The sequence below is a fragment of the Danio rerio genome, chromosome 19, assembly GCF_052040795.2.
Source record: "Danio rerio strain M-AB ecotype USA chromosome 19, GRCz13ab, whole genome shotgun sequence".
NCBI lineage: Eukaryota > Metazoa > Chordata > Actinopteri > Cypriniformes > Danionidae > Danio > Danio rerio.
Genome location: NC_141039.2, coordinates 26,057,282 through 26,081,158, shown reverse-complemented (window position 1 = coordinate 26,081,158; position 23,877 = coordinate 26,057,282). Strand labels below are relative to the sequence as shown.

Here is a 23,877-nt window from a genome sequence, read left to right as displayed (position 1 = left end):
TTGGTATAATTCTTTAAAGCATGACAGAAGATTTTCAAAACAAATTTAAAATTGACTTTAGTTTTAAAAAATTGATTTAATGATTTATTGGTTCATTGGATTTACTACTTTTTTTAAGGCAAGTGGTTGCAAACAAACTATATGGGCTGAATTTAAACAAACAAATTAAGATAAATTAAATTTAAAACCATTATTCATTCATTAATTTTCCTTCAGCTTCATCTCTATTTCAGAGGTCACCACAATGGAATGAGCAGCCGAAAATTGCTAAATTTAAGTTTTAAATTCAGCCAATATAAACTGATTGCAGATACTTTTATTAAATCTAATTAATCTTTTTTTTTTTTTTTTTCAGTTCAGAACCATGAGTGCTGTTTTAAAAATGCTAAGCTGTGAGTACTTCTCCAACTGTCAAAGTTTTAAAAACACCAAGCTACGCTGTCAGTTTTAAATATGTGTAACTTCCATTGACAATCACAGAAAAAAGCACTCAGGTCAGGGAAAAAAAATGCCTCGCTACTATAAGGTATCAGGACACTGCTAGTCTTGTTACATTGGCTCCCAGCTGATTTTGAGGTGAAGTACAAGTTTTAATATGAAGGTCAATGTAGGTATCTCACATGTTACTTTCATTGAACACAGTTTGACTACAGTTAAATCAGGACATATTATTGTTGAATAAAAGATTATTTTCTTTGCACAAAACCACAAAACAACTTAATGTCTGTCATAGTTTGTAATTGAATACGCTTTCTGTTGTGATTTGTTTGGGAACTCAATTTTATGCTGTTGAATTGTTGCAATGTGATTGGGTTCAAGTCCGCTAAAGCAAAAGAAATGTAAGCGATGTAAAATCAAGGTAAAACTGTGGTGCTGTGCACTTTTGTTTTATGTTTCCTTTTAAAAACACTATAGATTGTGCGTAGTTTGTGTGTAGGGTAGGGTTTAGGTCAGTGGTTCGCTAGGTGATCTGCATGAAAAGCCCTGCCTTCTCTACCAATTGTAACACGTAAGTAACATTTCAGATTTGAAAGAAAAGTAGTCAGCAGCCAGATTTGTCATCTAAACACACGCAAAAAAAAAAAAAAATATTAGGAAGCATGTATTTTATGTTTTGCAGCATTGTACGATAAGGTATATGTTAAGGTCCCAAATCTTATCCAACCCTATGCTGCACTATGTCAATGAAATAACCTGTCCTAGGATATTAGGTTTTTTAAATCAGATTTGAAGGCACTTTTATTTGCCCAGGCATATGGTTGAGCTAGCAGAATTTAGCTTGAACTTACTTTGTTTTTTGCAGTCTTAATTTAGATGAATTTAGATGCTGTTTTAATTGTAAATCTTTTATTTGAGATTTTGCTTGTTTTTTTTGTTATGTTATTTTAATGGAAATAACTGTGGATAACTCACATATAGTTTTATTGTAATATATTTATATATTATTATATTAATATTTTTTATAATATTTATTGTATAACACACTACAAGGGCTCATTTTAAGCACAAATTTTCTGCACAATTTGCAAGCAATATTTTTTGTTCCCCCTCCCCACAGTAAAAATTCCATTATCATTTACTCACCTACCACTTGTCTAAAATCTATTTGAGTTAATTTTTTTTAACACACAAAAAAACATTGCGTTCCATAGTATTTGTTTTTTCTTCTGTGGATGTCAGTGGTTTCAGCTTTCTCCAAAATATCTTCTTTTGTGTTCAACAGAACATAGAAACTCATAAAGGTTTGGAACCACTCAAGGGTAAATAAATTGTATGTGAAGTTACATTTTTGGTAAAATATCCCTTTAATCTTCATTGTCGAAAACAATGAAGTGTCACACATCTGTACACGCACATACATTCAACATTTAGTTGTTGTGTTACGTCATGCAGCATTTTGGCTTTAAATGTGCAAGACTTCCTACTGAAGCAATAAAAGGTTTTATTTCCTTCACGGCTTCTGAAATCCTTATTGTGTTTTTCTAGCTGAACTGATCCAGGTTATTTTCTTCTCAAGCGCATGCACATCTTGCTGCTGATTCTGTCTCCAGGCAACTCCCACGCGCTGGGTTGTGATCCAAGATGCCTCAGACGTGTTCCTAAAATACTTGACCCAAACTACATCACACGCATTCACCAGGAAACGCGTCAAAACCGTCCACTATCCCCCAGAGTATGACATAATCCCCCTAAAGACTCAATCTGTTGATGATTTTAAAACCACTCAACAACTGGAATCACATTTTATTTTTCACACGATATTAACTGTTATTAAATATGAAACATTTAAACCAAGTCTTTTCTGGCCAGAAGGTTTATTATTCACACTATTATATCCTTTTTTGTAATTTTTGGGGGGTTTTAGTGAAGCTACAGTACAAGAAAAAGTGACAATCGTTTCTGATATAGACAAATAAAATTACATTTTCTTTCTTAATAATAAAGTTTCTTTCTTGACATATAATTAATTTTATTATATAAAATTTATTGAACCATTTTATTGCACAAAAAAACTGTATACTAGTGGAAAAGGGTCCTTTAGATCATTCAAATGTTTAATATTCTGAGAAAAAGATAATTATATAAGGAAATGCTCAATGAAAGCTTCTCTATGAAACCTTTTTTTCTGTTATCACTGCAATAAACAAACAAATAAATAAAAGAAAATTATGCAAGAAATATTGTGATTATTTATTTGAGGAAGTGTGTGATATAAGCATAATAGCATATACTGGCATGCAGTTAAGGATTGTAGCTTAATATAAAAATGTCCATTATCTATACATTTGTGTTATATAACACACCTTACAGTCATAACATTAGAGAATAAAAAGCAATATACACATTTATAATTTACTTTTAACAGATATGTCTAGATGTCTAGATGACATCATTGTTTAAAGAGTTAAACACTGTAAAAATGATTTATTAAGGTATAAAAATAAATAGGCTAATGGTCTAAATCTTTCTTCAAACTGTTATTTATCAGTTTCTGAGAGAATATTTTAAAATCCATGCACTATTTTTGTTTAAGTGTACAGACATGTATATGTAGGGCCAATTTATGAAAAGCAATAGGTCTAATCATAATACTACACATTATGCAACAATGTGCATTATAGGCAACAGCGTTGAATATCGTCATGAAATAAGAAATAAATAAATAAGGGCACAAAACACTCGCCTTGAACATATATGACGTCATACACGCACCGTCTTAACAAAGAGGCTTAAGAGTTTAGTTCATAAACACTCTTTTTCCAAAATAATTGCATCTATTTTCTTCTTCGAGACTGTCATAACTCATCACACGCCATGACATGTGTGTGGATAAACACACCTCATGCGTCTAGCGGGTAAATCATGTTGTCTTCATGTGCGTATTTCCGGTGCTGCACTTTACACTTGATTGGCGAATATTACGGTTTTGAGTGCCAATTTAATATTAAATATTTCCAAAATAACTCCCCCAACACACTAATATAGCCTACAATACAGTGTACAGTGATATAAAATAGCATACAGGCTAATGTAAGTACAAAATGTCCACAAAATATATCTTAGAATACGGTGTTTCATTGAAAACAACAAACCAAAACGGAATCCAAGATCGAAATTAATAATATTAAAAAACTAATAATGCTGGTGTCAAATTATTGAAGGTAGCTATGCCATAATCGCAGTTTATAAACATTTTCATTACGTAAATATAGATAAACCCGTGTACTCACCATAGGTTGGTTTTAAATTGGTCATCTCAGCCATTTTGGCGTCCAATGGCTTGGCTGTGATCAGAAAACAAAAAACAAAAAGCAAAGGTAATGAATTTCTATTTAATTTCCATGAATTTCTCTAGGCCGATCCTCCAGCTGAACGGGTGGTCGAGCTGTAGGATGTTTTCTTCAGCGGCTGCGCGCTCCTCAAGGATGCGCTCGGTGACGCGCGCGCGCTCCCGCCTCCAGATGAAAGTGATGATGCTCATTCAGGGCGGATGCTGCGCAGCCTCGACTGTTTTTCATACATAAGCGCTTCAGCGCCCTCTACAGTTCATACATTTAAACAACATTCCGCGCTATCAAGTTCAACCATGGGGTTATTAGAGGTAACCAAAACAAAATGACTCTTATTAAAATATACTTTAACTTAAGGTTGCCCAAACATTTTCTCATTAAGGGCCAAAAATCAAACTTGATTGAGGGCTGTGGGCCAAAGTTTAATATACCAAGCCATATTACCATACATTTGCCATGTGTACATTTCAAATGTATTTGCTAATATTTAAAAATAACTAGAAAACGTTGTTTTAAAGCATATTAATGATGCAGTATCATTCCTAAGGTTTTATAGTTTACTTATTATAGTCAAAAATACACAGTCTAACGCTATAGTATCAGTAGTAGTAGTATCATTATTAGTAGACACTTCAGTAGTAGTAGTCGTGGTTGTGGCTGTAGTAGAAGCAGTAGTAGTTGTAATATAAGTAACTTTCCGTAGTAGTAGTTGGTGTAGCACTTGTGATTTATTATTATTGTTGTCAGTTATTACTGTTGTCCTTTCTCTCTTTTTACTCTCATATTTACTATCATACATTAATAAGCATTGTTGTTACTCCCTACCTCTGAGTGGTTTCTTTCTATATGTTTTATCTATATATGTGACACTTGCTTCATTTATTGACTGTTATTGTTCCTAATGTATGTACTCTGACCTGTCCACCAAGTTACCTTTACATGCATACACACACTCACACGCACACACTCACGCACATACCAGTACCTGACTATATTGTTGATGTTTTTGTTTTGTTTTTGTTTTGTTGCTTTGTATTTGTTATCTGTTGATATTTTCTTGTATTTGTATGATTTTTGCATATTCTAAAAAAAAAAAAAAAAAATTTCATTCAGATTGACCTTAATCTCATAAATTAAGTTGTTTACATAAAGGCTTTTCAGAGATTATTTGGTTGCATGTAAACACTTCAATACATGTTTTCTTCTCAATCAGATTCAGAAATAGAGTTTTGTTTACCAGAGCCTTTAGTAACAAAATGTCTTTTTAAGAACTGTTTATTTGAGTAGACTGAATAAAACTCATTTGTTAAAAAAAAAAAAAAAAAAAAAATACACAGTCCCATTTATAACACAATAGAGATCAATGCTGAATACACTAGTCGAGCTACTCCTGCTTTTGCCTTGATTTGCTTACTGATGTCTTGCTGATTTTCCCATCTGTCAAGTGGCAGTATTTACATTTTAATAGTCTGATTCCTTTACATCTAATTTTAGTCGGCTTTTTTGTAGCTCCTCATTTAAACAAAGAAACTAAAGGTTACGTTAAATAGAAAATGGTGCTCTCTGTCAAAGGCATTCGCCCCAACCAACATCTTATCATTCTCCCTCTCTTCAGATAGGATGGCAAGCCAAACTGTAGATTACGATGAGCCAACTTTGGGCATCTCTGCTTTAACTGAACAAAAAGTCATTCATTTATTTTCCTTTGGCTAAGTCCCTTATTTATTAGAGGTCGCCACAGCGGAATGAACCACCAACTATTCCGGCATATGTTTTATGCAGTGGACGCCAACAAACCCAGTACTGGGAAACACCCATACACACTCACATTCACACACACTCATGCATTATCATCCAATTCACCTATAGCGCATGACTGTAGGGGAAACCGGAGCACCTGGAGGAAACACACGAACACAGGAAGAACATCCAAACTCCACACACGAATCGGACTCAAACCATCAACCTTCTTGCTTTGAGGCGACAGTGCTAACCACTGAGCCACCATGCTGCCCAAAAAAATGAAGTAAAACATAAAATTAAAATATAAAAATACGTATTTCATAAAAATGTTATTTCAGCTAAGAAATAAAAATCATTTTCATTCTGTTTAACTTGGTCAAATAACAAAAAAAGAGAGAAAACTTTATACTGTATATAGTCAAGCCTGAAATTATTCAGAACCCTGGGGTGTGTATAAATATGATGAGGTTTGAACAATTTAGTGTAGAGTTCTTATATAACAGATTTTATTTTAGAAAATAAATATTTATATTTACAAAACAATTACTCCAGCTCATTGCAAAGAAAAATCACAATCAATTTATACTCTCAGAAAAATGGTACAATGTTGTACCAAAGAAAGTACAAACCCTTGTCACAGGGGCAGTATCTTTTTATGGGACAGAATTGTACCTTAAGACAAAGAAACAAATTGGTACCATTGCAGTGTGAACCTTTAAGGACATGATTTGTACCATGGCAAACCAAAATGTACCTTCGGTTTTTAAAACCTGCAGAGACAATATTGTGCCTTCATCAAAGGTACATATCTGATCCACGAATGTACCAGTGACAAGACACTTTGTACCTTAACAGTGTCAAATGTGTTCCTTCAAGAACTGTTAAAAGGCATTTTGCTACAATTTATCCAAAATGTGTCAATTTATTTTCAGTAAATATTAAACATCAAATACATTTTTAAACACCGTTGTTAAAAAAGTTTCTTGTTGTGTAAATGCACCTTTCCCATTTACAATAAAGAATTAAAAATACTTTAACATCAATCAAAATATCTCTTATTGCTACACATTTCACACTTTATTTGTAATCACTTAAAAGATCATTTAATTGACTTAATTTTAGAATGGAAATAGAATTATGGAAAATCAGTGTCTATGTTTGATTAGCTTTACAATACTAGTGGAAAGCAAATGCCAAAAGGTGCAGATATCAATAATGAAAATAGATTTACCAGAAAATGCTATCAAATATTTATTAAAATTCCTTAAATGTTTTTTTTACCAGTGGTTTTGTATAATAGAATGTAATAATTATTGTTCATGGGTTCATTATTGTTATGAATGATGATTCATGTTTTAATATGGAAATTATTCATAAAATCACTTTGCCTTTCCAGTCATTTTTTATAGATATTGTAATAAAGGAGTTGTCCAACACTTATGGACCTTTTTTATGTGTTGTGTACCTTCATTTCAATTGTACCATAAAAGTTACAGAGCAATTTTATAAGAGGTCTTTTCTGTTCCATATAGGAACAATATTTGTACCACCGTGTACCTCTTTCTGAGGTTGTACTATAATAACGAAGAAAGAAACTGTTTACAGGTAGAAGTTAAAAACTAAATAGACAAAAAACATAAAACTAGCAAACCATTTCAAATAATCAATAATGTTACATATTTGCCATATACATAAACATAAACAAACTATTTTAGAAAGTTGAAAAAACATGTTTACTTTCATTTACTTTAACCTAAATAGGCGACGCAGTGGCGCAGTAGGTAGTGCAGTCGCCTCACAGCAAGGTCGCTTATTCGAGCTCTGGCTGTGTCAGTTGGTGTTTCTGTGTGGAGTTTGCATGTTCTCCCTGCATTCACGTGGGTTTCCTCCGGGTGCTCCAGTTTCCCCCACAGTCCAAAGACATGCGGTACAGGTGAATTGGCTAAATTGTCCGTAGTGTGAATGATTGTATGCGGATGTTTTCCAGAGATGGGATACGGCTGGATACGACCCTGGATTAATAAAGGGACGAAGCCGAAAAGAAAATGAATGAATGAATGAATGAACCTAAATAATTATTTTTATATTAACTGAATTGTACCAATTAAATTGGGTTTAGAATAATTTGCTAATATGTCACAGTGGCGAAGTAGCACGATCGCCTCACAGCAAGAAGCTCACTGGTTCGAGCCTCGGCTGGGTCAGTTGGCATTTCAGTGGAGTTTGCATGCTCTCCCCGTGTTTGTGTGGGTTTCCTCCAAGTGCTCTGATTTCCCTCACAGTCCAACGACATGCGCTACAGATTAAATTGGCTGTTGTGTATGTGTGTGAAAGAGTGTGTATGGGTGTTTCCCAGTGTTGGGTTGCAGCTGGAAGGGCATCCGCTGCCTAAAACATATGCTGGATAAGTTGGCGGCTCATTCCACTGTGGTGCCCACTGATTAATAAAGTGACTAAGCCAAAAAGAGAATGATTAATTTGCTAATTTAACAAAGAACTCCACCACAAAACATATCTGTATCAAAATGATTTTTTTTTACTTTGGTGTACAGTCAACATACAGGAGCAGAATGTCCTTTAACAATAGAATAATCATAATAACAACAAGAATTGAAATGACAATATCAATAAAATAGTTGATTCAAATATATTCACACTGGATAACATACTGATAAATACTTGTAAGAAATCGGTTTCATATGGAATGCTGTTGATTTGACTTCCAGTTGGATGATTGTCATGTTACTGACATACATGTTGCTTTTCATCATGTAATATCCTTACACAATACAGTATGCCCATCAGTGAAAACACACACGTCGGAGAGCTTTAATTGTTCCGTGGGGCTAAGCCACATATTTTTGAGAAAAGCAAAAGTCATCCTTTGAAAAAAAAGAGCAACATTTTCATACAGTGAAAGAAAATCTAAATTACAGTGCAGAACTAATGAGGGAGAAGTAAAGTGAAGTTACTTTACACTAACAATAGTAACTCTACGTCTGTGTCAGAGATCGACAGAGGTCGATTGTAACTTTTTTTTTTCATTTTTAAGGCAAAATAAACCACACGATGACTCCGGACCATGTGACGCCATTGGCAAAACAGTTTAACCAACAAAATGTTTTGAATCCTGTAAGTCTAAGCAAGCTATGCACTGAAGTTGCTAATGACATTTAGATACCTCTCTATGTCTATTTTTATAAATGTTTTCTAGCTTTAAATACGACAAATATGTTCCTACACCACCAAGGTGTGAATTGGATGTGTAACGCGAGAGCTTTAATCTAATTCACCCAAAATGACCTCAAAAAGCATACTGGTTTGAAGAGAACTCAACACTGATTGCGTAAATTACAAAGTGCCTCTGTAATCTGTATTAAAACTACAGCTTTACTGTATTTAGCATTTAATCTGTAGTATGTGTATGAGATACAGCACAAAGGCACTCATTAGAACAATGAGTTTACCTGACATCTAAATTCAACAATGTTCACTAAAAAGAAAGAAAGAAAAGGCATTATGCTTTACGATACATATTCTGAAAGGCTCATAATTCTCAACGTGACCTGAGCCGATGTGAACAACCCTGCAGATGAAGAGTTTGCATCTTTTGTGTCGCCCAATTTACAGGTTTAAACGAAAGCTGAAGACACTCGATGACTGTGAGACATCCCTGACGAACTTCATTGCTTAAAACTACTGGAATATTTCAGACCGCTAGAAGATTTTAAGTTTTTGTTATTTATAAACTGAGAAGGGATTTATTTTTAGTAATTGAGGAGTTAATGAATTAAAAAAGAAGCACAAATGGAAAGGCACAAAGATTATAAATCTGGAAACATCACTAGGAATGCAGAACATGTACAGAACAGTGTTCTACTAAATAGTTTCTCTTTTGTTGTGACTAACCATTTGTCAAGGACTAAAAATAGAGAGGATCTGATTAAAGTCAACATGAAATGGCTTTTGCAATAAATGTACGCATTCCACTGCTAAATTCTGTACTCAGAAGGCATCGTATTAAACATCATTCGAAAGCCAGGGGTTGTCAATGTTTTCTAAAAAAAGTCTTTTATGTTCACCAAGGCTGAAGGGAAAAATGAGTTGGAAGGAAAAAGAATGTTTTCAATTCTGCATTCTCTTGCCCTGAGAACTTTTCTCACAAAATACTTTTGATGAGAGTAATATGTGACAACAAAATGAGCCATAAGGCTCCATTTTTGATAATTGAGATTTATACATGACCTGAAAGCTGAATAAGCTTGCCATTGATGTATGTGTTTTTATGGGACTTGTTGGGAATTAGGATATGACTAGACATGGGACGATAACCATTGTCAAGCTATACCGCAGTTTGGAAAAGTCAAGGTTTTAAAACCGTCAACATTTTCTGCTATACCGTTCCTATGGTACATGTAAGATTTTTTTAATTGACTTTTTTTGTTTGTTTTTTAGGACATTATCTTCAGCAGCAAATATATTCATAAGATATTGTGTTTTTGAACCTAATTAAGACAGCAAAAGTCACTTGAATTATTTAGCCAGACATGTTTACTGCTCCAAAATATTATAAATATTTATAAAAATAAAATATATTTGTGTTCAAAGGGGAAAAAAGGTTTTGTTTTTTAACCAGACATGTAGATAGGACATGCTTTGGATTTTTTTCAATTATCTAAAGTGACTATTAAACTTAATATTCTAATAAATTTTTGGAACTTTGATCATTTTGATCAACTTTGATCATTTTGACAATGCATTTTTGGCAATAGTTCCCACAAATATTCGCCTTTAGACTGGTTTTGTGGGCCAGGGTTACATATAATTTATGAACTATAACAGAATGCACTTTCTTGGATTAATGCCATGCTTTTGCAAAAAAAGAAAAAAAAAAGTTACTTAGGGGAAGTGTAATACTTTTGAAAATGGGTATACATTTTCTTGGGTGAAAACAATACTTATGCAGGCCAGTAGCCACAGGAGTTCGAAAGACTCACCCCTCACTGAAAAAGGTCCAGAATTTGTCCCATACATTTTGACTGCTCTTCCAAAATAAATTGTAAAAATAACTCATTGAAAAAGTTTTTTGTGCCGGCTGTTGGAACAGAATTTGGAAAACTGAATTTGGCATGACGTGACTTCCCGTTCTTCGGCATCCCAAATTCTGCCTGAGGAAAGTTGAATGTGCTGGCCAGTTTGTTATTTGTCTAATAAATTAAAAAACTTCAACAGATTCTTTTTTTTTTGTATTTTAAAAATAAGTATTGTCATTTCTTTATTCAAAATCTTTATGAAATGCTTTTGGTACATCAAAAAGTGTGGTTATGAGGACCATAGCTAATCCAGCAAAAATAGCACTTTAAATGTCATTAAAATACAGTATTTAAACCTCAAAAATAAATAGAAAATGGGGTGAATGACTGCAAAAAGGCCCACTTTTTGAGAAAAAAAGAACCACCCCTTTCACCAGGCTGGCTACGGGCCTGGTATGATACACAAATCAGTTTTCAGGGATGCAGTAATTCTGAAAAACAAAACGTTATTCTTTCTAGGGAAGAAAAAAAAAACTATTAACACTAAATTTTTTTTGGGAGTGTCATGCTTTTTCAAGATAATACAGAAAAAAAAAACTTTAAAGTGAATTCAAAGTGTCTTAAGAAAATGTAAAGCCTTTTGAAAAGAACACGGCGTTTCTTTGGAGAATTCAATAATTTGACTAAATAACTAAAAATGTATCAGGGAATGCAATATGTTTGCAAATCAATGCATTTTTTCTTGGTGAATACAATACCTTAGGAACAAAAGAACAAAGTTTCTTGCGGGAACACAAGACTTCTGCAGAACAACGCAAAAGTTTCTTCAGGGAACACAATACTTCAACATTTGTAAATGCAAAATCGTTAAAATATCCTTTCCTCCCATCTTATATTGAACCCATCAGCATATCTCCTTGATGTAAACATTATTACAACTGAAAAGTTTCTTGATCTAGCTGCTAAAGATTCTGCTTTCACAGAAATAAACTAAAATAGCAAACATTTCTCACTCTTAATTATCAATGTTGAAAAGGTTTCAGATGAATAAAGTACAAAACCATATGGGACATGGATAAATGTAGATTTCATGATGACTTTAACCAACTATTAGTGTTTAGTCATTTAATATTTCCATTTATACTAGTTTCACATGTTAAATAAACCAATATGAATGACCTTGCAATAGATGCATCATTTCCAGTAGGTGTACAGTAAGATCAAGACATTTCAATTTGGTAAAGGCAGCAAAACTATCATGTTTAATGCTTGAAGTTGAGATGTTCTACCCGTTTGCAGAGAGTTTTAGTGGTATGACTGGGCTGCATTTTGGTCATAATCTAGACTTGAGTTACTGGGCGAGTAAATGCTATAAGCTCAGCAACTGGTGTTGGCAAATGAAAAAAACCCGTTGTTCTTGAAATCGGTCTGTCGGTGCATCAAGGCTCTACATTCGGTTCAAGACACGTCCCGTTTCGATTTGGTTAAAGTATGAGGTGAGCATGATGTCCAGAAATAAGAAGATTTCCAGACACATTTTGGCATAAAGAAAAAAATCCACTGGGTTTCATGCTTGATTATCATGAGGTATTCTGGCTTTGGTGAATTACACCACATGGCAAATGATTTTGGTTACAAACACCGAACTGCGTCACAATACCAATACCACCATTTTAAAGCTGAACAATTCAGGCTTGTTTTTTTTTTCGTCTTTTTTTTTTTTTGGTATGAAAATAAAGGAGCTGGAAGGCTATTGCAAGTCTAACTAATAAAATGCCTGGATAGTAAGCCGCGTAATAGCTGAGTTGAGGTCCACATGAAGAGGAGCACAGCACAAGCACAGAGATGATGACGATGAGCAGTTTTGTTTTGACAGTTTGTCCTGTTTTCTGTCGGTTCAGTTTGTCTCTCAGAGGCAGGTTTAGATCTACATCAGCTGGTCCTTTTCAACTGTTCCTGAAGTGACCAGCGCCAGCATAGCCATATACACTTGCTCTGAGGCAGTTAGTGCTACTAAACCCGTGGATCTCCAGATATTTATGCAAAAATACTTGCTTGGAGGTTGAACAGTCTCTTCTTTACCTGTGTGGTGTTGTGTGTATTTGTGTTTGTGTGATATTAGAGCACGACAGAACGGTTCCGAAAGTAAATAAATCAATCATTTTCTCCATAGAGATTTGAATCTTGTAACACTCTTTATATTTTTTTCTTCTTTAAATATATGATTTTGCATTTAACTTGTATTTAAATTCACAATGTATATTTATTTATAATGTTCAGCTTGATTATTTTCAAGGCTCTGACTCTTATGGAGTAAATGAATGGAAAAATATTCAGAGAACCGACCGAAAGGCCACTGCTAAAGTGGCAGCTATTTTTGCATTTTGTTTTCATATGTTCGCTGAGCCATAAATTAATTTCTTGCGAGAACAAATTCAAAGCATTTTCTACCGGTATTGCAAAACTATTAGACTTCTAATATTCTTAGCATAACTGCATGATGTGCAAAGCTAGAAAGGCATATGAACAATAAAGCTATTTCCCTGAACTTAATCTGCAATCAACCCTGTGTAAACTTGCATTCATTAGTAGACCTGTAGCGCTAAGGTATATACATCTAATTTGAACGGATGAATCCCACAAAGCAGTCCAGGTCATATTTCAGCATAAAATCAAAAGAATGTTTTGTATATTAAAAAATGCTATTAATTTTAGGCTTTTTTCATTACGATATTAGAAAAAAGCATATTTCTAATTATTATTGAATAACTAATAATAATTATATATTTTTCTTTAATGAACAAACTACCATTTAAAGACCAGCAAATACTATCATTATAAATAAATATGTACATTTAATAATTATATTTATTCCATGGTCTGTTGAAATTCTTAATTCTGATGTGAAATAAAATTGTTTAATGCACAGGTAGTTCCAGCCAGATTTTGATCAGTTTAAAATAAAAAAGTGCTTCCCTCAAACATTAGTAGTAACCATAGTAAATCTGTGACCGGTTCCAGAACTTTCATTTCTCTGTGTGATCTTGACACCAGAGTGCTTCACCCGGGAGCACAAATACAATCACAAATCACAAATATTTTGAGCGTATTTGCGAGTTGGTAGCTGACACATGTTACTACGAGCTATTAGATATGCCCGTGTCATTTACATGTGCACATGATTGCTCAATTGCGCTCTCTCTCTGTCTGCCTGTGACTTATTTAAAGCAGGCACTACGTGATCTAACATCATAACTGACAGATCAATATTTCCCTTCAAAGAGTAAAACTACTTTTTACTAGTCCATAACCTGGCATATGAACACAAAATAAGAAAGATAATTAGCTGCTTTTTGTTTATTAAAGGATTTGAAATGCCCTTCATGAATTCAACCACCTTCTGCTTTGCATTAGGTGGTTCTTTACCTCCATGTTGTTCATTTAAAATCCTTTAATGCATTGAATATCCCCTGGCCATAATGGTAGAAATTGATGATTTAATGCTCAAGAAAAAATTCCTATTATTACTGATGTTAAAAGTAGAAACCATGATCATTTTTTCATAAATAAAGGGCTGAAATAACTCTTTCTTTTAACAGATTACTTGGATATTTTGTAACCTTTGTTGTATCTGTGTGTATTTTATATATATAAATATAAACACACACACAGTTGAAGTCAGAATTATTAGCCCCCCATTTAATTTCATTATTTTTTTTAAATATTTCCTAAATAATGTTTAACAGAGCAAAGAAATTTTCACAGTATGTCTGATATTTTTTTCTTCTGGAGAAAGTCTTGTTAGTTTTATTTCGGCTAGAATGAAAAGTTTGATTCTGATTCGTCAGTCGTGACATTGCGAGCTCTGTAATTTCCTGATAATGAGTATGATCAACCGGAAAAGCATATAATAAAGCTCATTTGAGAATTGCATTTTGGTGCATTCTTCAGGTGGAGAGGCTTAAATTAAAGTATTTAAAAGATATTTCATATCAAATATATATATATATTTTTTTTTTTATTTGGCTCTTTAAGCCAAATTCCATCAAGTCCACAGTGTAAAAATCTGAATGTCTATGACCTAAAATGAATGGAAAAAAACTGTCCACTGTTGGGCTTTCATATTATTAAAATATTAGCTTGAATATCATTTTTCATGACTTCAATGGCCACTATAAGAATAATATTGGATACTGAAATAAATATACACACACACAGTTGAAGTGAGAATTATTAGTCCCCCATTTAATTTTTATTTTATTTTTTTTAATATTTCCTAAATAATGTTTAACAGAGCAAAGAAATGTTCACAGTATGTCTGATATTTTTTTCTTCTAGAGAAAGTCTTGTTAGTTTTATTTCGGCTAGAATGAAATCAGTTTTCATTTTGTAAAAATCATTTTAAAGTCAAAATTATTAGCCCCTTTAAGCTATATATTTTTTCGATAGAGTACAGAACAAACCATTGTTATACAATAACTTGCCTAATTACCCTATCCTGGCTAGTTAACCTAATTAACCTAGTAAAGTCTTTAAATGTCACTTTAAGCCGTATAGAAGTGTCTTGAAAAATATTTAGTCAAACATTATTTACTGTCATCATAACAAAGAGAAAATAAATCAGTTATTAGAAATGAGAAAATTTAGACTATTATGTTTAGAAATGCGTTGAAAAAATCTTCTCTTCGTTACACAGAAATCGGGAAAAACAAAACAAAACAGTGAGACCCCTGTAATAATTCAGGGTGTCTAATAATTCTGACTTCAAATGTATATACACACACACACATAGACACACACACCAAAATAAGATCACTTATTAAAATCCTCCTAAAATATGTCTTCATGATATTTGAGAAATATTTAGTTTCTTTTAATATTGAAGTGAAACATGACCTTGACATTTTTTTGTGAGATTCAACCTCAAAGAAATGCAACATTTCACTATAGAACAATAAAACGCACTGAAACATCTTTCAGAAACATGAGTTTTAGAGTAGTGAGTTTCTGTGGTGTTTTCATTGGGTTTCTAACGACTGATTAAAGTGAAAACCACACTGTAGCACTTGATGTGGTTTGCACGCTTACTGTAGTGAGTCCACTATCTGTGTGGTGAGTGTATGCGGTGTATTGTTTCTCTCAGTTAGCTGGTCCAGGGTCAGCCAGTGGCATAGTGTGCAGCACCTCATCCAGCAGCTGCAGCGCCCGGTGCAAGTGCACCTCCACCCAGCAGGGGGTGTGTTTGATGCTCTGCCGGGGGTAATCGGGACCCCAACCCTTCACGAAACTCAGACGCAGGATACACAGCCTCCTAAGGTCATCCACACCGATGCCTGCTGCCGCAGAGAGGCCTGCAAATAAACAATCACAACAACCAGTTGATTAAACGTGCAATAACTGTTAAAGTCCTCAATAAATCAAAAACTAACATGTGATTTTGTTAGCTCACATTGCTAGTTTTGTGATGAACAATTCGTCTGAACATGTCATTAAGAAAAAAATAATCATTTGCTCTTCTAATCTTTCATTGAAATCTAAAAAAATGCACTTGCAGTTTGTTTTCAGTTAAATTCCCAGATTACATGATTTTGAGGTAATGAGCATGGCTAACATACTTAACCACGCTGGTTCAACTGTCTCGTTTTGAAAACAAACAGAAATGGTGAGCAGGATGAGTCAGTTAAGTTTTAATAACTCCTCAAAACCCCTTTCCAGATCTTTTTGAATGAAATACGTATTTTACTACATTCATTCAGCCTGTGGTAGAAAAAAACAAGCCACACCCACTGTTGTGTCATTTATTATTCTGTTTCTCTAGGAACTGCTTCACAATATGAAAAAAAAAATTGCACCTTCTTTGGGACTTTAAGTACCTAAAATCCTTGTTGTTACATTCTACATTACACCTGTAGAAAAATGCTTATTTTAAGCTAAGTGTAAATAATGCAATAATTCAACAATAACATATAATATCAATTTACAATCTTGAAGCTCACACAACACTCCTTTCTTTACATTTTATACATTATCATCACTACGGGTAAGTTTGGCGTCAGTCCGATTTTTAATGTTTTAAAATAAGCTTATCCTGCTCACCAAGGCTGCATTTATTTCATCAAAATTATAAAACAACTGTTCAAAAGTAGTTTATGATTTAATGTAATAATTTATTACAGTGATTTTAAAGATGAATTTTTTTAGCTTCATTACTCCAGTCTTCAGTCACATGATCCTTCCGACATTATTCTAATAATTATTATTATTTTTATTGTTGTTATTTTTGTTTTTATTATTATTGTTATTATTATTATTATTAATGGTAATTTAGCAAATTAATGGTAATTTAGCAAATGCCGCCTTTAAAATTTCTACTGACCCCAAACTTTTGACCGGTAGTGTACATATAAGTGATAGCTCTATAGTAGTTTAACACTTTTAACACAGTAGTTTAGGCTTTCCTGTCGTCAACTTTTTGTCATCTATAAAGTAATTCTAAAGGCAAATCTCCTAAAATGTATATTATCCTGGCAAGTTAGCCTTAATTAACTTGGCACTTCAACAAAGATTAAATGTGTTTATTTATACAATGAAGACTATACAGTGTAATTTTAGATTGGATGAATTTCTTAACCTTAATACTGTTAGACTCCATTGAACGAGCTGTTTATTTTAATTTTATCTTTGTTCATTTGTTTTCATCTGTGCTTTAATGTGTTTATTTTATTTAGGATTTTTTTTTGCAGATGAATTCTATCCAAACTAGACTCATCTTGTGAAATTATTTTCAAAATCACAATATATGATCACAAAAAAACAAAAAAACATTTTAGTTTGAAGTATAACCAGGGCACTATCATGTTGCTTCATCCCTAATAAGGCAGATAAAGAAGATAATAAGGCAGATAAATAAAAACATAATAAAAATGACAAGATAATTGACAAGGCATGTAACAAAGTTTGTAATCATATGTCACAAAAACCTGGTAAGTATACTGTCACACAATCAATTGTATATACTTTTTCTTTAAAAAGTAGATAATATTTTAGGATGTAGTCCAAGTAAGCAAATGTAATGGATGTCATGAAGTGTCAGTGAACATGGCAGACACTCACTGACTGCAGGAGCAATTCCACCAACACTTCCCGGTCCTGGAATATTCCCCGCGACCGCTGCCGCCTGTGCCGCCGCTGCCGCCTGTGCCGTCGCTGCTTGCTGCTGCATCTGCCTGTGGCACTGCCTGAGGTCAAACACCTGCAGAAACACAGACACATGCTTACTCTCTCTTCTGAGACACACAGACCTGCTGCCGTGTCCTCAAACAACCGCTGACGAGAACTCATGTGGACAGCTTTAAAAAACAAAAAAGTCAAGCTCTGCATCAAGCAAATCTAATGTGACAGGAAGCAAAAATACACACTGATCTCTCAAGTGCACAAAGGTATCCAATGCCCATCGAGTCTTGTATAAAAATGCAGCATATTACATAGACTTAATAAAAATAATAAGTTTATAATAATAAAAATAATAACAGCAACAACTACAACTATGGTAATATTATTATTTTAATGTAACATTTGCAAGCACAAAGGGGAATTTTAATAATTAAAAAATAAGAAACCTTCTTGCAACTTATCTGATCTACTTATTCTAAAAAGTGATTTATTTATTTCTAATGTTTTTTTTTTATATTGTTTAATCTGATCTAGTTTTTTGGAGCTAACATGTTCCATAAACAATATTGCAAAGATTAAAATCTATCATTCATTGCATTCAAAGAAAACTCTGCATAACCTTCAATTGGAAGTACATTTGAAATGTTAGCTTCAACAACAATAATTTAGTTTAAAGGGGTGGACCACTATGACATCATATTTTAAACTTTATGTAGCTGTAACACATGTGTAATGTAGCTGTGTGAACATAAACAAAATCTCTGAATGTAATATACTCACAATTCAATGCTAAGGGAGGCACTGGCTTTTACAGAGTTTGATTAAGCCTACAGCGAACAAAGTTTTGGGACTAAAAAAAAAATACATCCAGGCTAGTAAGATCACAAACGCTTCAGGTTACGTCGATTCATCAAGCACATACATCCTGCGCAACAAAGGGGTGTGGCCAGAGGTGCTGTAATGCTGTAATGTTATAGCAGAGAAAGCTAAAACGCCCTCTAAACTCTGCTATTTCCACAGAGCTTGCTCTTTTTTGGGGCTTCCAACGAACATGACACAAAGAGAGAAGTGCTTACAATTTAATTGTAATTATGTTCCAGAGAATTATGAAAAATATATAGCTCTAGCATTTGACAAAGGAGAGCTTCCAAAATCTCTCCCGGTTCAGTGCTGGATTTGGCTAAAAACTCCTCAAAGAAGGAGCAGCTCCAACCATAATAAAAGAAGCCGTAGATTGTGAGCCACAATCTATAAGTGTTTTATTTGTTAAAATTAATCTATTACATGCGTATTGTCTAGCATTAACGGTATGTTGTACCAATGACAACAGCAACAACAACAGCAAATGCCGTTAGGCATCATTAACAGTTTAGCTACAAATTCATATTTATCTGTTAAACCACTGTAAACACCCACAATCTCTCTCTATGCAGCCACTTTCAGTGCGCTCTACATCTCAAATAACGAACTCGCTAAAGATATGTGAAGATTTCATATTACTTACACATGCTTATAACCTGAATATTTGTGGAAGACACTTGTCAGATTTTATTTTAGAGAAGAGGCGTGAGGTTCATCTGTGTCTACGGTGTCATTTTCTGTCTGATTTAGGCACAAACTAATATGGCTAACAGCTACTCTAACTGACAGTGTTTACATAGTACAAAATCTTGTGCTTGTAAGGGAGTGACACTTTTCCTGGTGACGTGGAGCTGATCCATGAATCACAGCACATTATGTTAGCTGACCAATCAGAGCCTCTTGGGCGGGTCTTTTAGAGCAACTAGGAAATATGAAAGTCGTTTTTATGTTAGCTGAGTAGCTGTAGATACTCACCACAGTAAGATATATGAAGGCATGAGCACACATTGCTTTGCATCTAATAAACACAACCAATCCATAAAAATGAACTCCGAACCACCCCTTTAATAATTGTTCATATTAACACAATATATTTAAATATATATTTAAACAGGCAACTTATATGCTGATAAAAAATGTTTGCTAATAAAATGTTAAATCAAGTTAAATTTAACAAAACTCATTTTTAAACTGAAAAATAAATTGATACAAGTTTATAAATGAAAATATATAAACTAATATAATTCAATTCTTTTATTCTGTTATTAAACATCATTTAAACTTTAAAGTTTCGCATTTCAAAAACTAAATAAGCAACTTGTAAATCTCTAATCATGACCTTGCAAAAGAAAATATTTTCATGATTGCTTCTTAACTCTAGATTTATTTATTTACATTTTGAATAGTTTTGTTGTAAAAATGAAGTTTGTTATGTGCTAATGTGTACAAATTAGGGCAGCACGATATTGGAAAAATCTGACATTGGGATATTTTGTTTTTCTGTAATAAAATATTGCGATATACTGTTTTACTTGGAAAGAAATTTTATTTTAAGGTCCAGTTTTCGCTTTTAGCAAACAATATCGACTTTTGCTTTAATAAACTCCTAATTTGCTCATTATTAATAGTTATTTAGTTAGTAGTTTAGATATTGGGTAGGATTAGGGATGTAGAATAAGATGATACAGAACACATGCTTTATAAAGTACTAATAAGCAGTCACTAACTCAATAACATGCATGCCAATAAGCAGCTAGTTAATAGTGAGAATTGGTCCCGAAAGCGTTACAGAATGTATTCATTTTGATTGACTGGGATGATTCTGTAGGGGATTGAATCATGCATAACATAATAGATAAACTACAAGCATAGATAAATGCAACAAAGCAAAGATAAAAGTAAAATAAACAGTGCATCCATTATGGTGTTGTATATGTAAATATAAAAATTACACCGCAAAGTTAACACAACATTGTATATTTTTACGATGTGACTATTGTGGATTCATACTTTGCGATATCGATGCTGAAACAATATATTGTGCAGCACTAGTAAAAAAATATAAAATACATATTGTTATATAATATTTATTAATATATTAATACTTATAACCGACAAAAATGTGCTTTCATTTTATATATTTTAATATAAATACTGTGATATAAAAAAATACACAAATATAAAAATTCATGGCAAAAATTTTACTTAAGCCTGCATTTAATTTTTTACAATTCACAATTTGGTTTATAGCAAAATCAAAGCTTCTTGCCTGACACAAGTATCTATTTCCACCCATAAATATTTTTAAAACATGATGATGATGACCTTTAAGTCTTTTATTTCTGACATTTTGCAATCATTGCAGGTTCAAAACCCAGCTAGAATCCTTTACCTTTATGTAGGCCCCTGGGTAGATTTTGTGCACTGCATCTCCTGGCGCTCGGCCTGCTTCTCTGTCCAGATAATAACTCTGCACAAAGACGGCATGATCGCTCATACAGCGCATCCATACATCCCCCTCACCACGACACTCCAGCTGCACGCCTTTACCTATGTGCAACCTGCAGACAAATCAACAATCAGAGAGGAACCAAACTACTACTCATCAAGCTTACTTTACATGATACATGTCTCTACATTCCTTTTGATAACACAAATTTGTCCTTGAATAATAAAATACACTTAGTAACATGTACATACAGTAGATTTAATTTCCAGTAAGTTAAGAAGCAGCACAAGAGTTTTCAGCACCAAAATGATAACATAAATAATTTTTAAATTGTTTTTGACAGAAAATCTTTAACTAATTTCAATAATTAAACAGTTATTTTAAATTGTATTGATAATACACAATTTGACAGCTTTAACTGAACGTATTATTCAAATAAATGCAGCCTTGGTGAACAGAATAGGTATAAAATATAAAATATTTTTTGTCCCTTTTAATACTTTCATAATATTCATTTTTTCTATTTCATTATACTTTTATTTTAATTAAACACTCTTTGAGTTAATAAGTAAACATACAATCTACGGCCACTTTAAAAGATACTGTACACCTTACTAGAACAGAGTTGGACCCCCTTTTGCCTTCAGAACTGCCTTAATCCTTTGTGGCAAAGATTCAACAAGGTACTGGAAATATTCCTCAGAGATTTTGGTCCATATTGACATGATAGCATCACGCAGTTGCGGCAGATTTGTCGGCTGCATATCCATGATGTAAATCTCCAATTTCACCACATCCCAAAGGTGCTCTATTGGATTGGATTGTGGCTGTGGAGGCCATTTGAGTACAGTGAACAATATGTCATGTTCAAGAAACCAGTCTGAGATGATTTGCGCTTTATGACATGACGTGTTATCCTACTGGAAGTAGCGATCAGAAGATGAGTACACTGTGGTCATAAAGGGATGGACATGGTCAGCAACAACACTCAGGTGGGCTGTGGTGTTGACACGATGCTCAGTTGGTACTAATGGGCCTAAAGTTTGCCAAGAAAATATCCCCCACACCATTACACCACCACCCTAAGCCTGAACCATTGATACATTGACACAAGGCAGGATGGATCCATGCTTTCAAATTGTTGATGCCAAATTCTGTCCCTATCATTCAAATGTTGCAGCAGAAATTGAGACTCATCAGACCAGGCAACGTTTTTCCAATCTTCTATTGTCCGATTTCAGAGAGCCTGTGTGAACTGTAGCTTCAGTTTCCTGTTCTTAGCAGTTCTTCTGCTGTTGTAGCCCATCTGCTTCAAGGTTCAATGTGTTGCGGGTTCAGAGATCTTCTTTTTCATACCTCGGTTGTAACGAGTGGTTATTTGAATTACTGTTGACTTTCTATCAGGTCTGGGCATTCTCCTCTGACCTCTGGCATCAACAAGGCTTTTGTGACCACAGAACTGCCGCTCACGGACCATTCTCTGTAAACCCTAAAGATTGTTGTTTACAAAAATCCCAGTAGATAAGCATTTTCTGAAACAGTTAGACTAGCGCTTCTGACCCCAACAACCATGCCACATTTAAAGTCACTTAAATCACCTTTCTTCCTAATTCTGATGCTCAGTTTGAACTGCAGCAGATCGTCTTGACCATGTCTACATGGCTAAATGCATTAAGTTGCTGCCATGTGATTGGCTGATAAGAAATTTGTGTTAATGAGCAGTTGGACAGGTGTCCCTAATAAAGTGGCAGATGAGTGTTTATTAAATTTTAATAATACTGCACATCCTTCAAAATCATTGTATGTATTTTTAAATCAATACAGTATAGTATTGTAACACAAATACATGTGACTAAACGTCATAACCAAAGCCAGATGTGCTATTGTTGAAGTGCTTGCGTTACATTTCATCAGGTTGTTATTTTACGGTTATCCTAGCACACCATCAAGTGTCATTCTGGCACTGTGAGCTGTTTCTGCAACATGTGTTAAGGCAAACATAAAACCTGTGAAATTCATCTACACACAAACACAGACTCGCACACATATAGACATGAGGTCTGGACAGTTTGCGATTTTTCAATCTTTTTACGGTATTAAATACTGTGACATTGTGACAATATTTATGGCAGTTTTTTAATAGAAAAAGCCTATCGTTGTCAATTATGTTTACATACACATTTTGTAATTAGGGGATAAAGCATCCCACTGACATTTATATAATAGCTTCTGATGATGGTCCATATTGTGACTCAACTTTTATTTTGAAATAAACAAATCAAAAGTACATGCAATTTCTTAAGCTACATTTCTGTAATCACTTACTAGCTTTTTGTATTCTATATTTAGTAGTACTTAAACTTAATTCAAAGATAATAATTAAAAATATTAAAGTTAAGCAATTGTACCCAGAAGGACACGGTGGCTCAGTGGTAAGCACTGTCACCTCACAGCAAGGAGGTCACTGGTTTGAGCCCCGGCTGGGTCAGTTGGCATTTCTATTTGCATGTTCTCCCCGTGTTGGTGTAAGTTTCCACATGCGTTATAGGTGAACTGAATTAACTAAATTGGTTGTAGTGTGTGAGTGTGAATAAACGTGTATGGGTGTTTCCCAGTACTGGGTTGCAGCTGGAAAGGCATCCGTTGTGTAAAACATAAGCTGGATAGGTTGGTGGTTCAATCCACTGTGTTGACCCCTTATAAATAAAGAGACCAATCCGAAGGAAAATGAATGAATGAATAATTGCATCCAGTTTTGGCATGTAAATACAAATAATTAAAAAAAAAAAGAAAAAAAAGTGATGCTTAAATAAAATTGACTATATAT

At 33.7% G+C, this 23,877-nt stretch overlaps 2 protein-coding genes across 5 annotated transcripts in view; both read right to left on the bottom strand.

The window, feature by feature from the left end:
- Positions 1 to 3,950, bottom strand: part of syt11a (synaptotagmin XIa) — a 50,002-nt gene extending 46,052 nt beyond the window's left edge. The window contains exon 1 of the mRNA NM_213460.2: positions 3,732 to 3,950. Coding sequence (NP_998625.2) covers positions 3,732 to 3,765 — 34 coding nt within the window. The 5' untranslated portion in view covers positions 3,766 to 3,950. The remainder of the gene's footprint in view (positions 1 to 3,731) is intronic.
- Positions 3,951 to 14,797: 10,847 nt separating this feature from the next.
- Positions 14,798 to 23,877, bottom strand: part of smad10a (SMAD family member 10a) — a 46,793-nt gene continuing 37,713 nt past the window's right edge. For 2 of the 4 annotated variants that reach the window (XM_087294609.1, XM_087294610.1), the window contains exons 10-12: positions 20,994 to 21,162; positions 17,681 to 17,819; positions 14,798 to 15,918 (exon numbers count right to left, since the gene is read on the bottom strand). In XM_087294609.1, the coding sequence (XP_087150735.1) occupies positions 15,707 to 15,918; positions 17,681 to 17,819; positions 20,994 to 21,162 (520 nt within the window). In that variant the 3' untranslated portion in view covers positions 14,798 to 15,706. The remainder of the gene's footprint in view (positions 15,919 to 17,680; positions 17,820 to 20,993; positions 21,163 to 23,877) is intronic. The other 2 variants (NM_001365639.1, NM_001044923.3) reach the window with 1 other exon arrangement.